Genomic DNA, 12,811 nt, shown 5'->3' with positions numbered 1-12,811 from the left:
TTTCTCGTGTTCGAAAAAGCTGTGAAATTCACTTGGTACCTATCAAAAGGCGCTTATTTACTATCAGGAGAATTTGGACATTGAATTCATGGCTGTTTTGTCGTGCGGGTGGGCGGTGTGCCTACATCATGACGCGATTGGTTCAAGCCTGGCGTTCTGTACAGCCTCACATTGCAACCTTATTCATTGCGCCCCACTTCAGCCTGTAAGCCACTTAATTCACCATACCTTGCGTTCTTCCAACGTGTTCTAACAACATATACCGATACCACTTTTTTACTTCAAGTCACCTGAAGTACCTTAATTCACCTTGAGACATGGCGGAGGTTCTTGGCGCGGTCGCGAGCGCTGTTCAGCTAGCTGATGTAGCTTTGCGATCAAGCCGTCAGGTCTATAATGTCTTGTCATCCATGAAAAATGCTGGTGAAGACATCGAAGCGCTACGAAGCAGTAAGCTGTTCAAGTTTGTTCTTGAGACATGAGTTAATAGCCTGACCCAGCCCTTCAAGACGTCGATTCCAATATGAGAATCCTCCGCGTTTACGTGATCGAGTTTGAGAGATCTAAGAACGCGATCGAGAAGTTTGAAGTTCTACCAGATACCATTACTGGGTGTTTTCGCAAGTTCTTCGACGATATCACTGCGCTGAAGCAGATGCTTCCTCATGCACTCAAACCAGGCTTTGCTGCTAAAGCAAAGTGGGTCTTCGATAAGAACAAGATGAAAGAAGTTTTGGCAAGACTGAATGATCGCAAGACAAGTCTGAACACAGCGTTGGTTGTGATGGGCCTGTGAGTGATCACCCAGGACAGACTGTCCCACGACTGATTCTAGTCTAGTAAAGATAACCTCGACCTACGCCAGAAATCCGCTGAAGTTGCTCAAAATCAAAGCCTATCCTACGCCATGATCATGGATCAGTTCACTACTCTTAACGCTAGCCTCCGGACGCGAGAGCGAATTGATGATCGATTGTTCGAAATCCAAAGGATGGCTAATGACAAACGGTCCCAGCAGCAGGACGCCGCGATCGATAAAATATCCGAAAGATGCCATTCAATCCAGGCAAAGCTTTCACAGAACCTAAACGCTTCTCTCAAATCTTCTGTGACCATCCAATCTAGTCTCGAAATGGTCTACAGCTCTTCTGTGCCAAGATTAGAGTCAGCAACGGCGGCGCTACGCGCTCAGTTGTTATCTGACTTCAGGACGATGCTTGGCCATATATCGATTAAGTCAGAAACGCAATTTGATCTTGTCTGGGGATGCCTGGAGAAGGTTGCCGAGCAGATTAGTCGCGATTATGATCAACATCCTCCAGAAAAACATCATGACCACCGAATAAGGGCCGAGTCACATAAAAGTCGTTCTTGTCTAGATCAAAACCTCGTTTTGAATTGCCACAATGAGCGAGCTATCGACTCCGAAATAAACGGATATGGATCCAAACTGCCACCATCCGGTCGCCGTCCTTTGTGTAATTCACAATGTACATGGCCAACTTATCACCACTTTTGGGCTGGTAAGGGAAGGTTAGGCTATCTGCAGATCGAAATCGAGGCCGCTGGCGGGCCTACCCAGGGCTCATATAGGGGTTCCACGACCCTCACAATTAGCCTTCATTTCCGTCCGCGCCAGAACCTGATCCCTTTACGTGGGCTCTCATTGTTCTGGACTACAGCACCGGACCATCAAGGGTTTTATCAGATTTGCCCGAGCATCGCGACATTTCCAGTCATTCCGGATGATCACGGGGCCTTGCTCTGCATACGTGATGGCGACCTTCCTCGATTTCGACGTTTACTAGTGGCCGGCGAGATACATTTGAGAAGCCAGGATTTGCTTGGTCGGACTTTGTTACATGTAAGTGTGTATTCACATTAGATTTGATTTATATGTACTCTATTTTTACCACTCAGTAGTCAATAGCTAAACAAGAGCAGTTTGCTGCTGCATATGGAAGACTTGACATATGCAAATTTCTGAACTCCTGCGGTCTTTCTTGGGATCAACAGAATCAGTAAGTACTTCAATTATGCAGGCTAAAATAAATAAGGATGTTTAACTACACAAAGCGACGGTCGAATGCCGATGCACCTCGCTCTAATTTGTCTTTTCTCGAATTATCGAGCAAAAAGAATTACAGACTACGTCACCTTACTAAAATCATTCCAAATGTTTGGTGTTTCCATCGACGATCTATCTCGAAAGCTCCCTATCATCACTCGTGGCCACTTTCTTACTTGTGATGACGCGGAATCGTAGAATGATATTATAGACTACATTCTCCAAAACTCTGAGAATGCATGGCAGAATTATCTTAGCTGGTTGTTTGGATGGACAGTGTCAACTCGTGGGGCATCAGAAGCTATTAAGCTGTCTCTCCAACGAGGCTCCAGCCCTAATATATCAACACAGCCCTCGTCTTCCCTGCTGTTGGAGGCTCTTGCTGATATGGACGGGTTCTTGAGCCCTGATCTACAGGACTTCCCAAGTCCTGTAGATGAAGATGACTTTGATGATACCACGATAGACCTTGATCTGGACGTCACAGGGCCGAAAGGGTCCCAGAGTGGAAATACTGTGGAACATTGGTGCATTATATCCACAATAATTCGAGGTGGCGCGAACATCCACTTTATTGAACCTGAGGGTCTGGACACGGCAACCACGTGGCATGACCTTCATACCCCCTGTACTACAGCTATCAACTGGAATTTGACTTTTCAATGGGAAGCAGCATTGCAGGAAAGTGGAATTGTCCCCGATGATGTGTATCAAGAGGACATACGACAACGCAAAGAAGCTGTCCGGCTACGTGGCGCTAAAAGAACAGGGATCGATGAAGGTATCTTGGATTTACCATCAAGATCAGGCTTACGCTGCCGAATGTGTAGGAGAATCAGCTTCAAGGAAGGCTGTCAACATCGTATAGGTGTCTTCGATGATTGAGCCGCCAATTGCAGCTCTCCTCAAGACAGTTTCAAGATCTCCCAATCAAGGTATGGGAGGTCTTTACAGGCTGGCGATAACTCAATATATCCCTGGGGAGTATGGGTTCGTTGATCATTCTAGAAAAGTGTGAGGATAGAAGTGAAAGACCACGCACGGTATGTCTCATGTGATAACGCGCTATTAGCGCGCTAGCGCGCAGGACCCTACCAAGCTTTGCCCTTCTTGAAGGGAAACTGCGCCCAAACACCCTGCATCTTTGGGAGGGCAGCATTCAGCCAAGTGTCACTCTTAATTGCACTTCCACTACTTACCACTTCAACCTGCCTTCAGAAAGGTTGCGCACGATGGCATCTCGACGTATGAATTCGTCTCGCATCGTCAGTGACGAGGATTTGAGCCTTGCACTTGCAAAACTACAGCGGTATGCGTCAGCCTCTGCAATCGTTGTCGACTCGCTGAACATACTCACACGTCGGAACAGGGCAAAGCAAAGAGATATTGAGATCACAAAGAAGTAAGCTCTCACCACATGGGATTCATTCTACTGGTCGCGGGCTGACATCAATCGGTAGGCAGAAGCTCATCGATAGCGAGCTCGATCGTCTCGAGGAGCAAAAGAGATGTCTCATCACGAAACGCCTGATGGCTGGTGGGCAATACATCAACTGGCTCGCAGAGTAAGCTATGTCCTGCGGCATAATGACTAGAGCTAATAGAGACAGTGTCTACCGCGACACCATCATTCCTTATAGCAAAACCTGGAACCAGCAATTCGCAGCGCAAATCCAGACGCGTCTTCCACCTGAAGTGCGCGATATGATCTACCACCACCTCTGGAATATCGACCCGCGTAGATCATTCCCCAATACCATTGCCCGATCACAGATCCGATCATCTCGAGACCACACGGAGTTTACTTGGGACTCCGATACGATTACATTATATCCCTCCCTAGCAGGCTTCGCTCGATCGACCGTTCGCGGTGACAAGAACGATATACGCCAGCTTTGTGAGCGGTCTTTCCTCCCTCATTACATATGCGAAGAGTACGTAGGTCCGACCACTGCGACTGAAGTGGTGCTATCCATGTACAAAGCTTTCGGTACAGCTGGGTTCTTACTCTGTCAATCACACCGCATCGAGCGAGTTCTGACGGAGGATTGCTTCGACGTGGGCCTCGACCCACTGAGTGCAATACGACAGTTGACAGTACACTGCAAGATGGATCGATACCGCACTCCTCCTCCGAAACACCCGCTTTTTTTCGGTTGCAATCACAAAATTTCCGAACTAGCTTACGTTCGCAAGAAGGCTTTGAAAGCGGATTTTGGACCCTTGCTCGACGTCAAGAAGAAGAGTGGGTTTAAGCTACACATTCTCCTCATCCAGCGAGTTGTCCGCATCGATGTTCTAGCGGAGTTCATAGAGACCCTCAGTGAGATCTACGAGGCCTTCTGCAAAAATGGTGCATGTGTCACAGTATCCTGGACCTACCGCGGACACTGGCATCCTAATCAGATGATTCCCGACGAGGATCTTGTGATCAAGGACATCACTACTTTCTTCGACATGCCGCGGGAAGTCTGGGCCTATAACATGAGCCGATTTCTGCAGAAAGTTCGTTCCCGGTCAAGCTACTTCGCTCTTGATTCGCGCTGAATAAATGACAGGTCAAACGTTGCATACTACCACGGCACTGGAGGATCGACTGGGAGCTAACTGATTCCGAGATTCCGGCCAACCCCAGCAAATTCTGGATCAGTAAGATGGTTCACGACATGTGGTATAGTTCCGAGAACGAGTTCACCACGGACGACGAAGATGACTCGGACGAGTCTGGGGAAGATTCTGCAGACGACGACGATAATGGCTCGGATGTGGATGGGCGAGCACAGAGTACCCTCTGTCCGTAGAATGGCTGTAATAGGAGATAACGGGAATCTTTTCTAGCATTACTAGGGGCTATGGCGGACGTTTGAGTATACACTGAATAGTTAAATCCATCTTTTCCCCTATAGTTAGGTTGACCTTCTCGTAGGATACATCAAGCCCTTGCTCTTTCCCCTGCTAATCATTCAACGCGTCAATACCCTCTATTTCAATCGTCTTCATCACCGCTCCCCTCTTTATCACACCATCCACCAATCTGGCATAATTCGGGTAGTTCTCCCGCATCCCAAACTGCGTCCTATTCCCCCACCGATAGAACACAAGCAGAAACCCATCTACAACTGTAAACGCCTCCCCAACCGCATGCACCCTTCCTCCCTCCAGCTTACCCTCAATAAACTCAAAGCACTCTTTCACCCACTCCCGCCCCCGCGCGCGCACCGCATCGTACAGTTTCTCATCACCGATGAATCGCTTCGGGCGAAAGAGGCAAGCAAACGCGTTTCCGTGCAGCGTTCCACTTAGCCAAGCTAGCCACTCGTGCGCTCTTGCATGCTCAATCGCGCTACTTCCAAGAAGATTCTTAGACGGGACTAAAGCGGATATCACGGTCAGGATAGCATGCGTCTCAGTGATGAGTTCGCCGTCTAGATCGAGGATCGGCACGCGCCCTTTGGGGTTGAGATGGAGGTGTTCTGGTGGAAACCCGGTTTTAGCTTTGAGGTCGGTGATGGTGAAGTCCAGGCCGGATTCGTGCAGGGCGATGTGTGAGGCTAAGGAGCATGAGCCTGGGGTCATGTACAGGTTGATTTTCGGTGCCATGGTGTGTGAAACGGGATATTTCCAAAGTCTACTTTCACTGATGTAGCAAGCAATGTGTTTTGGGAAGTGGTGTACTACTACGGGGAAGTGGGAAAGCACTTGTTGATATATATCTTCTTACCTGCTTAGCCGTACGTCCCACTACGACAGTTGCTCGCCTAAACATGCGTGCTTCGCGCTTAGAAAGCCTCAGCTGTACGCCTTACGTATTTTCTGTTCTCCAAGCTGTGCGTATGTAGGATTAGGGGCGCAACGTAGTGTCCGAGTGGCCGAAATCTTTGTCAGCTGCGGAACCTGAGCCGCGAAGGCATGCGGCTCGCTTACGTCACCGTGAAGTCCATTTCTTTTGAATGTCCTACGTCCACACAACGTCCTTTGCAATACGTAACGTGACCGCACTCTCAACGCACTGTCTGTCCCAACTTTTTGCCTATCCAATCTCCACAGGGATTGCTCCAGAGGAAGATGCTCTTATAACTCCATTGAGTTGCTTGAAAACACTTGTGGCGGCGTCGACTAGAAAAGAATATCTCATTTAAAATATTTAGTACATGTACTTTCCCGGCACAGAGCGCTAAAATGCCCTCTCAAGACACCAAACGCCATCATCATGCCAGATCCTAAACCATGAGTATGCCAATGCTCCCAGACCCAGCTCATAAAACCATCCACCACACACCTGCTAGTGTGGTTACCACCATAATGATGGTGACAATAGCGGCGCCTGCCTTATCCGCCGTTGTGATCTTACCATCAACAGTGGGTAGTCTTTCTTGGTCGCCGCCCGAACCCAGCCCGGGATCCCCTTTACTACTTCCGCCCGTGTTGCTCGAGTAGGGTGCAGGCACCCGATCTACGTTGAGCACACTGATGATATTCAGAGCCGTCATTTGTGTGCCTACGCCGCCTTTACCATCAAAACCGGGCTGGAACCACCGCATGCCGCACTGATGAGGTCCGCCATTGTGCTGCGAAGGGCCCTCGCATGTTTGTGCTGCCGCTACAGCCGATTTGAGTAGATGAGGCATGATCAGGTCATGTGTGAAAGGAGCCATTTGTATAGCGACAGCAAGCCAGCGGGAAAGGTAAGCCTTGAAGCTTTCCTGATCCTTGTTGCAGAGGTCTTTGGGTTCACAGACCTCGTACATTACACCACCGAATTGATCGGGAAAGAAGCGCTCGGACTGCTTGAGAAAGTTGGTTAAAGCGGTTTTCCACTTTTCAGCGCCATTCGTGTAGTTGTACATCTGTAATGGTTAGCGAGGGACCCAAGGGGTTCAGCGCAATGACCTACGTATGCGGATCCTGCGATCATGATGCCGTAATTGTACGTCCAGGGAGTCTTGTCCGCATCCTTGCAAGGGGGATTCGTAGTCATGCTTGTTCCATCATACACCTGACCATCGCCTGGCAACAGGGGACTTTGAGACATCCAGTCGAACGCCTTCTCGGCAAACTTTGCGTACGTGTCGTTCTTTGTATACATGGCCAGTCTTGCTCCCAGATGGAAGAGACCTCCGTTGGAAGCCGTGTTCTTGTAGGTCCAGCCATTGAGCCATGGAAAGATCTGCCATCGCATACCACCGCCACAGTTGCCATCTGCAACCTCTTTGTTGTAGCGCCCTACGAATTGATTGAAGACAGATTGCGTCATGGCCAACCATCCGGGCTGATCTGGTGGAGGATCTGGGAACTTGTACTCGGCTGCGGCGATCATGGAGTAGGCCCAGAAGACCTGATCATCGTTTCCTTCATTCTTGGACTGATTCGACGGCATCTAAAGGCTGTTAGCTTTTGCGATTCGCGATGGCCATGCGATAGCGGGTACATACCAAGTCTTTATGCTCTCCAAATTGGTGAATCAAGCCCTCGCGCACCATGTCGTTGTATTGATCATCGCCGGTATAGTGCCAGTAGTCTAGTAGGGTGCCGAACATAGCTCCAGCCTGCCACCAGTAATATGGCGGGTACAAAATGCCTGGGTAGCCACCGAGGACGTGAGCGCCTTTGTCGTCGATTGTGGCATACTGCGCGACGAGTTGTTTCGCAACCTTGGAGGCGACATCTTTGATTGAGTCTGCGTGGTCGCATTAGCGATTGCAAGCGCGACTACGTCAGTGACGTCGCAGGGACAAGGCGTTACCTGGGGAGTTTGGATCAAGAGTGAGAGCTTCGACATGCTGTCGCACGACAGTCCCAGACAGCAGACTGAGCGCCGCTAGCGCTTGCGCAGGGCTGAATAACCTCATCGCAACATGTGTATGCAGCTCGCGCTGAGTGTATGCAATGAGGTGGTGCGGCGCTGCAGACCCCCGCCAGTTGGATGCGACTAAAAGGTGGGGAAATGGTGGTGGCAAACGAACAAGAGAACGGTCCCTGGCGACAGACGGTTACGGTTACGGCAACGGCAGCGGAAAGCGAGTGAAAGAAAGAAGTAGACAGCGAGCGGATGGTTATGCCTGGCGAAGAGCTGACAATGGTCGCGCTTACCCACTTGACCCGAACCGTAGGAATGTGGAACTCGTGTGCAGCAGCGAGGCGGTGCAAATCCGTTATTATTGTGATTTGCGGCGCCTTGCTGGGCTACACGGCGTCAGCACCCTCGTATTTCTTGCTGACAGCAAACCAATACCTGCCTCCTTCTAGCCGTCCAACCGCCCAACCGTCCTGCCCTGACAGGCAAACTGCCATGGATGTTAGACGAGGGAATGCCCGTTACCACTGGCTGGCAGCTTCCGGGTCAGGGCCTTGTTAGCCACCTGGGCGACGTCTACCTGGTGTTTCCGTTTAAGTGGACTGTATGTGGACTGTATGTGGACTGTATGTGGAACTGCGATCATCATTCTTGGTGGATAAGGCCCGCAACAAGAATTGGAGAAGGGATGCATCAACCGGGCCCGGAGTACGGCAGCAAGGAGGGGCGCGCTGCAAATTTGATGTTGGATGCCTCGCGCATCTGCCGGGCTTCACCGGAGTGCCAACGGGTGCCATGTTCGCTTTACATGTTTCGCAGAATAGCGCCTCTCTAGGTAAATAGAATGTGTAAAGATCTGCTAACGTTAAGACGTTTGAAGACCAAGCGTTTTCCAAGGAGCGCTTGCGACGCCTTAGGGAGATCATGCCTCACAACCTTGGAAGCCGGCTCAGCGCGCCAAGCCGCTAGAGCATATTGGGCTGTCTCGGTTTTGTGGACTGGTCCACTGTGTCGCAGATGAACATTTAAACTTTTGACCTACAGTATGGTTATGAACAGACCCCAGTACCTGACATCATAACCTTTCGATCATGGTGGATTCGTCCCTGCAAATCACAAATCCAGTGTATTGCTAAACAGAACTTTTGGTCTACATCCTAAACACACCCCAAGTGCTCTCCTTCTCAACGCCCTTGTTTTGTCCACCACACGCCATCTGCAAGCCAATGCCGAGAACTCGTCTTGTATGCTCGGGAGGAATGATACCATCATCCCATAATCTCGCACTGCCGAAAGTCGCCTCACTCTCATGCTCGATTCTAGCCTTGAGAGCAGGGTCTGCTTGCTTGCCGACAGCCTCCATAACCGAGGAGAGTTGCTCGGCGCCCATGACGGACGTCTTCGCATTCGGCCAGGTAAAGAGCAGGCGGGGAGAGTATGCGCGACCGCTGCAGGAGTCGTTAGTAGAGGAATTGCCAGCAAAGTGCTAGGATAACTTACCACATGCCGTAATTGCCCGCACCGGCACTCGATCCAACGACTACCGTGAACTTGGGCACATCGACACAGCTTACGGCCGTCACGAGCTTCGCGCCATTCTTTGCAATGCCACCCTTTTCAGCATCCTGGCCGACCATGAAGCCTGAAATGTTCTGCAGGAAGACTAGTGGAATATGGCGCTTGCCGCATAGCTGGACGAAATGCGCGCCTTTCAGTGAACTCTCGCTGAAGAGGATGCCGTTGTTGGCTACAATGCCTACGGGTTGGCCGTAGATCTTCGCAAAGCCAGTGACCAAGGTTGACCCGTACAATGGCTTGAACTCGGAGAAGCTTGATCCGTCGACGATGCGCGCGATGACTTCGTGGATAGGAATTTGTCGACGTAGATTGGTCCCTGCGATGCCTGAGAGCTCCTGGGGGTCGTAGAGCGGCTCTTGGTAACTCGCCTGCGAGGATGCAGTTTGATTGCGGTGCCAATTGAGGTTGCCTACGCTCCTGCGGGCGAGGACGAGTGCATGAGCATCGTCGACCGCTAGATAGTCTGTCACGCCTGAGATCTCGCTGTGCAGCTTGCCACCACCTAGATCTTCTGCTGAGACCACCTCGCCAGTCGCTGCCTTGACGAGCGGTGGACCAGCAAGAAAGATGTGTCCTTGATTCTCCACGATGATGTTTTCGTCGCTCATGCTAGGCACGTATGCGCCGCCTGCTGTACAGGGGCCCATCACGACGCTAATCTGCGGTATGCCCATGCTCGACATTCGTGCTTGGTTGTAGAATATGCGGCCAAAATGATTGACATCAGGAAACACATCTGCCTGGTTTGGGAGATTCGCGCCTCCAGAATCAACGAGGTAGATGCACGGTAGTCGGTTCTCTTGGGCAATCGTTTGAGCACGCAAGTGTTTCTTGACAGTAACCGGGTAGTACGTGCCACCCTTCACCGTCGCATCGTTTGCCACGACTACACATTGAATACCATTGACGGTGCCAATGCCAGTAACAATGCCGCCTGCAGGTACGTCTTCGCCCGGGTACATGTCGTAGCCGGCCATCTGGCTCAACTCCAGGAACGGCGTTCCAGGGTCGATCAGAGCTGTTATCCTGTCCCTAACCAGCATCTTGCCTCTCTGTAGGTGCTTGTCCTTTGCTTTTTGCGGCCCTCCTTGTGCAATCTTATTATGTAGATTGACCAGGTTTTCCGTTGCCTCGTCCATCTGGCGCTTATTTTCCTTGAAGTCGGCAGAGCTAGGCTCGACCGCGGTGGAGATAATCGAGACCGCCTCGGCATGATGCGAATGTGTGAAGGTTGCGGCATTGCGCGAAGATTGACGCGAAGGGTGTGTTCGAGTTTGTGGAAGCAACGATGCACGGCCAGTGGTAGAGAGGAGACGGCATTGTGCCTGCGATCGAACCGCGATCGAAGGTCGTATGGTATGCCTGAGTAAGATCAAGGCCTCTCGTGAAGGCGCTTTCGGGACCATGGTGGTTATATGCCAAAGTTGCTCTCTTGCTTATGTAGCGTTATTTGCGGCGGACGGACGTAGGTACGTCGTTGACAGAGCAGCTGTCGGGACGTAATCTGAGCCGGAACGCGTAGCTAAAATGACTAGCTAGAACGCTCAGTGCGAATAATCACAACGCAACATTAGCGACAATCAAAGGCTCTGTGCGGTTTAAAGGACAAGTAAAGGCTATGTTTATGCCGAGTTTGGGGTAGAAGATGGGGTTAGCGATGGCATCGCAACACCGCTTATAACCGTACCGCGGCATTGCGGGGAAGAAGCTCGGTTCGCGGGAGGCTTAATCGAGGCGTTTGATTCACTACTCTTGTTACTACAGCGCCTAAATTCTGTATCAACCTATGTCTCACTATCTCTAACTCTATTAAAGCTTCTCAAATTTTTAAAAGTAACCTTCATATACGCGTTATTCCCTCTTCAAATAGTACCAGTGCACTAGGATCAAAGGGACTCTAGTACATGTTTGTACCAGTATCTGTTAAATTTTATTGTACTCAGCGTTCCTACACTAATAATGAGACATGAATCATTGAAACTTATGCGAAAAACTATCTACTACATTTTGGGCTTGACAGACCTCTGCTATACTTAGGTAGCCCAACACTTGAACGAGCCAACCTGATTACCATGGCACCTCTTCTCAAGCCCGTTTTCACTCCTCTTTTGACAACCCGGAGCTGGGTGGTCCATATCATCGATCCCAGGATACACAATCCCCGAAGCGATCTGATCGTTGCAATTATAATCTCTGATGTGACGTTAGCGCAGTCTACTACTGGACTCCACCATGAACCGGACAGAGCAAAATAATACAAGCACTAACTTACCTATACCAGTTGCACGTTGTGCCTTGATCGGGTCCAAAAGAGGATATGGTGTGATACTGTGATCAATTAGCAGCAATACAAAGGGGGAGAGGGGAGCACTATACCCATGGAGCATCAAGATGGATGCAGCTGTTTAAAGGTTGAACTTTGTAACCGCAAGTGCCAGTCCAGTATTCGCCGGTGCAGATCTTGATCTACAAGTACAACTACGATTAGCCATAGATCTTGCGAAGTGGTGGAAGCTAGGAAGCAAGTGTGCACTTACGCCACCGACGGTTCGTTTTGTCTCTGCGGGAAGGGCAGCAGCATATTCGGTAAGGCTGAAGAGCACTGTAATGGCGACAAGGCAATACTTCATATTCGAGTTGGGCCGATGAAAATTTACTAATCGCTATCTCAGAGTATGGAAGTCTGATAGTGCTTTCAGACTACATTTGAAGAGGACGTTCGTTCTTATATTGAGAGAGCGAACAACATCCGGGGCGGCTCAAGTGAATCAGATGCCATGAATGCTGGCTTCTTCGAGCTTGGGGTCATACAAGGTTGTCGTCGCACACGCCGGTGATCACACGAAGCGGTGCAAGTCCGTCGGAATGGAACACAAATCATTGCTCATAGGCCCCCACCTCTTCCATGATTAAGCCATATGTATGAGCCCACCACCTCGTCTCTGCATATATATCACAAGATTGATAGGGCACAACGCAAAATTGATACAGGGCTGTTAACACGGCCTGGCTCAGCTGCACTTTATGCGATTCAGCCCGGCTGGATTTGGAAAGTGCTGGCATTGCATCGGGGCCGTTTAACGTCCTGCTGAAAACCACCAAGATTAGCTTATCACACATGTCAAAGGGGCCAAGAACTTGGAATCTCTATCATATGCGCCGGAAATGGTTTAGCTTCAACTCCATCCGGCCCTTTCGGTACTAGGTAGACTCTAGCCTGGACAGTCAGCCATATGTAATCCAAGGATCTCACATCAGATTAACGCACTCCGCAAATCCTACTCAGCTCGTTTCTAAGATGAAGAAATGGAACGAAGTGTTCCCACAATCATAGAGCGACGCTATACTTTTGGTTTACCGAAAGGTTAGCT

The 12,811-nt window shown here is 50.1% G+C and overlaps 5 protein-coding genes across 5 annotated transcripts; 2 read left to right on the top strand and 3 right to left on the bottom strand.

Moving 5' to 3' along the window:
* Positions 1–317: 317 nt before the first annotated feature.
* Positions 318–2,353, top strand: K460DRAFT_428656 (uncharacterized protein; the record flags this gene model as incomplete). The annotated part of the gene is made up of 4 exons (XM_040938295.1): positions 318–450; positions 501–792; positions 841–1,864; positions 1,924–2,353. 4 exons carry the CDS (start codon positions 318–320, stop codon positions 2,023–2,025), a joined length of 1,551 nt encoding a protein of 516 aa, XP_040791758.1. The 3' UTR covers positions 2,026–2,353.
* Positions 2,354–3,215: 862 nt separating this feature from the next.
* K460DRAFT_365107 (uncharacterized protein) lies at positions 3,216–5,280 on the top strand. The gene is made up of 5 exons (XM_040933122.1): positions 3,216–3,377; positions 3,438–3,470; positions 3,529–3,633; positions 3,679–4,573; positions 4,627–5,280. The coding sequence occupies exons 3-5, from the start codon at positions 3,599–3,601 to the stop codon at positions 4,867–4,869; spliced, it is 1,173 nt and encodes a 390-aa protein (XP_040791757.1). The 5' UTR covers positions 3,216–3,377; positions 3,438–3,470; positions 3,529–3,598; the 3' UTR covers positions 4,870–5,280.
* K460DRAFT_365106 (glutathione S-transferase) lies at positions 4,891–5,839 on the bottom strand. Its single transcript, XM_040933121.1, has one exon. The coding sequence runs from the start codon at positions 5,666–5,668 to the stop codon at positions 5,024–5,026; it is 645 nt and encodes a 214-aa protein (XP_040791756.1). The 5' UTR covers positions 5,669–5,839; the 3' UTR covers positions 4,891–5,023.
* Positions 5,840–6,229: 390 nt separating this feature from the next.
* Positions 6,230–11,079, bottom strand: K460DRAFT_305093 (glycoside hydrolase family 76 protein). The gene is made up of 5 exons (XM_040929997.1): positions 9,363–11,079; positions 9,030–9,310; positions 7,501–7,745; positions 6,963–7,445; positions 6,230–6,915 (listed from the first exon to the last, which is right to left on the bottom strand). Exons 1-5 carry the CDS (start codon positions 10,844–10,846, stop codon positions 6,325–6,327), a joined length of 3,084 nt encoding a protein of 1,027 aa, XP_040791755.1. The 5' UTR covers positions 10,847–11,079; the 3' UTR covers positions 6,230–6,324.
* A 304-nt stretch (positions 11,080–11,383) lies between these two features.
* On the bottom strand, positions 11,384–12,195 carry K460DRAFT_394078 (uncharacterized protein). Its single transcript, XM_040935970.1, has 4 exons — positions 11,978–12,195; positions 11,817–11,906; positions 11,713–11,768; positions 11,384–11,633 (listed from the first exon to the last, which is right to left on the bottom strand). Exons 1-4 carry the CDS (start codon positions 12,068–12,070, stop codon positions 11,474–11,476), a joined length of 399 nt encoding a protein of 132 aa, XP_040791754.1. The 5' UTR covers positions 12,071–12,195; the 3' UTR covers positions 11,384–11,473.
* Between the last annotated feature and the right edge of the window lie 616 nt (positions 12,196–12,811).

Source organism: Cucurbitaria berberidis (genome assembly GCF_010015615.1).
Source record: "Cucurbitaria berberidis CBS 394.84 unplaced genomic scaffold K460scaffold_2, whole genome shotgun sequence".
NCBI classification, from domain to species: Eukaryota; Fungi; Ascomycota; class Dothideomycetes; order Pleosporales; family Cucurbitariaceae; genus Cucurbitaria; species Cucurbitaria berberidis.
The sequence above is the reverse complement of the archived record's forward strand: the minus strand, read 5'-3'. Positions and strand labels throughout refer to the sequence as shown.